At 38.3% G+C, this 3,168-nt stretch overlaps 1 protein-coding gene across 1 annotated transcript in view; it reads right to left on the reverse strand.

Moving 5' to 3' along the window:
- The window catches only part of LOC122263317 (uncharacterized), a gene marked incomplete at its 5' end in the record, with an annotated part of 3,499 nt that extends 826 nt beyond the window's left edge, over positions 1 to 2,673 (reverse strand). Inside the window, 4 exon segments of the mRNA XM_086553789.1 lie at positions 1 to 112; positions 1,816 to 2,019; positions 2,129 to 2,318; positions 2,442 to 2,673. The exon segment at positions 1 to 112 is cut by the window's left edge and continues 134 nt beyond it. Of these exon segments, the coding sequence (XP_086409915.1) occupies positions 1 to 112; positions 1,816 to 2,019; positions 2,129 to 2,318; positions 2,442 to 2,673 (738 nt within the window).
- Between the last annotated feature and the right edge of the window lie 495 nt (positions 2,674 to 3,168).

The raw sequence follows: 3,168 nt of genomic DNA on the forward strand, positions 1-3,168 counted from the left end.
CCGTGTCCGAAGGCGGTGGCGTTGATGGACCAGCGAGGAGACGTTGGGTCTTGGGCTTCGTAGAACCGAGTGTTACTCAGGAAATCTGGCGCGCAGGCATACCCGCTGAAGCCTGGGGGGAGGGTTGGCATGGGGTGAGCAGGTGGTAGTGCTTGTAGTATGTATTACCTTCGGGTTTTAGAATCTTCAGATCATTACTACGAACATACAAGATACGCTGTCTAATTGTTGTTACAGTATGTATATATGAATATATACACACATACACACACATATACACATATATATGTACACACACACACAATATATATATATATATATATATATATATATATATATATATATATATATATGTGTGTGTGTGTGTGTGTGTGTGTGTGTGTGTGTGTCTGTGTGTGTATATATACATATACATACACACACACACACACACATATACATATATATATATATATATATATATATATATATATATATATATATATATATATATATATGTATGTATGTATGCAGTTATGTACACTCACACACACACAAACACACACATATATAGATGTATATATATATATATATATATATATATATATATATATATACATATGCATATATATACATATATATACATACGTAAGTATATATATACATACATATACATATATATATGTATATATACATATACATATATATACATACATATACATACATATATATATATACACACACATCTATACATGTGTGTTTGTGTGTGTGTGTGTGTTTGTGTGTACATATATATGTGTATGTGTGTGTGCTTGCTTGTGTAAGCGTGTGTACATATGTACGTATATTAGATATTATAAATGCATTGCATTCTTTTGCCATAAACTATATACTCATTTGGAATAGACGAATAGGACTTAGTAATAAACCCTAAATTATACGGACACGGCGGAGTTTAGAAATCCCTGCACGGATCCAACATATTTAGGAGAAATATCCTGGTATTATGCCCAACGTCACACCACACACTAGACGCTTCTTAGGAACAGTTGTGTAAGTCTTTCATCTGATTCAAATGAAGATTAAATCGGTATTGGATATTGGCGCGACAGAAATCATAGTCATTTTTCAATCTACAGCAGATGTTCGAGTTCCAATAATCTAAAAATATAAAGTTTATCATATCCTCAAGAGCTTTTTCAAATACGTTTCGACCTTATTTCTCTGACAAGGGCTGTAATTTACCTGAAGGCCAACCAAAACAAACCAGAAAGATGTTTGAAATGGGACTGCGTACAGGTCAATACTTTTTCCCCTTTATTCATTCGGTAGTTAAACCATTCCTCTTTTCATTCAGTAGCCTAATCAATTCCACCCTTCCCTTGGTATTTTTTAGATACTATTCCACACCATTACCTGCCCAAGCAGCAATCTAATCCTTAAATCCCAGAATCAGGACGTCTAAGGTAAATCACCTGACAAAGGTAATTTTGGTACAACAAAATTCATAGGCAGTATAAACACTAACATAACCGCTATAAGGATATGCCACTGAACTCCACGGAAACCAGAAATCTCCAAGGGCAATTGGCTGGACAATAGACTCATGTGAGTGTTTTAAAATAGACCGATCGAAAACCCCAACATGTACTCATTCCAGTATACCCAACAAATCATTACTAAGATTTGACACAAGCAATCCACATATACATTTTATCCCAGTCAGTCGGTCCCTTCCTTCACAAATCGGACAACAGTCATCCTGTTCACAAACAAACCGACCAAGAAGTAATAAATAAACGGACCGATTGCATAACCATCCAAGACATGCATTACCTCCAACACTGTCCAGACCAGCAGCGAGGTGCAGAGTTGGAATGGCGTAGTTGAGGGTCTGGCCCGGAGTGATGCAGAAGATGGGGATGAGTCCGGCCGCGTCGACGCCATCGACGGGGCTCATCAACACCTGCGCCTTGAATTTGCCACAGCCGGCCTTCAGGTACTCGACCAACACATGCGCGCCCGCAGAGTGGCCGCCAACTGAATACATTGGAGACATTTCTTGTGAAGATATTGGTAGGAGTCTTGTGGTCAAACACTGATAGATGAACGGTATAATAGAACAAGAACGCATGTGTATCATAAGCACCTGCGAGATTGTCCAAGTCCAGATGCACGTCCTCATGAACCCCATTGTGGTGTAACTTCGACTCCAGGTGAGCCTCGGCCCAGTCCATTACGGAGGCGAAGAGCGGCACTTTGTCCTCTGGGTTTAAGGGAGCGGTTAGTTTCCATGGCAAGACGACCGCCATCCCGTGCGAGGCTATGTGCTCCATTACCTGTATTAGATAAGATATTATCGATCTAAATAAGACATTGTGGAATTCGTTATAAAAACACAAGCAAAGGAATTGGGTAAACACAGACACACGCGCTCTACCACTTATTCTCAAACACACTACCTGATCATAAGCCGTTCCTGGAATGACGCCTCCAAATCCATCCAGAAAATAAAAGACTTTGTATGTTCCAGGGTCATTGGGCAGCCATATGTCAAGGTTCTCTTCTAGACCCACTGTGAGGAGTGAGCCTATGTGCACGTAGGTAGTGTTGTAAGGACCTCGCTCGTATGGCGATGGAAACTGCTGCGGCGTTGCCAAGCCTACCACTGCCACCAACATTGCCACTGCAACTCTCGCGACCTGGAAAGGAGGCCTTTATCAGCAGTGCAAAAAAAGAAAACAATGCAGCTTGTTGAAAGGGCGTACATGGATAAAGTTGTTTTTTTTTTCTAATCAACATTTTTTTTTCATGAATCCGATCAGGAGCAATTGTGGTGTAGATAATCAATGAAATGTCGAGATTGGCGCAAATTCCCATAATACCTGTCAATGGAATTTGGAGGTGAAAATAACTAGGAAACAATAAGACATTATCATTCACATCTTTCTCTGTGTAACTTTGATCTATTTTTTTCTTGGTTTAGAAACTCAAAGTGATTAAATGGGCGATAATCCTTAATCTTCATCTGTTACACACAGCAATAATACTATACTATATAATATATACTATTATATATAAGTATATATATATCTCACTATATATATATATATATATATATATTGTGTGTGTGAGAGTTATGTATATATATATATCTATACGCATAGATAGAACATAAATGAATATATA

Source organism: Penaeus japonicus, unplaced genomic scaffold (assembly GCF_977035675.1).
Source record: "Penaeus japonicus unplaced genomic scaffold, GWHDUDI00000001_assembly GWHDUDI00000028, whole genome shotgun sequence".
Taxonomy (NCBI): domain Eukaryota; kingdom Metazoa; phylum Arthropoda; class Malacostraca; order Decapoda; family Penaeidae; genus Penaeus; species Penaeus japonicus.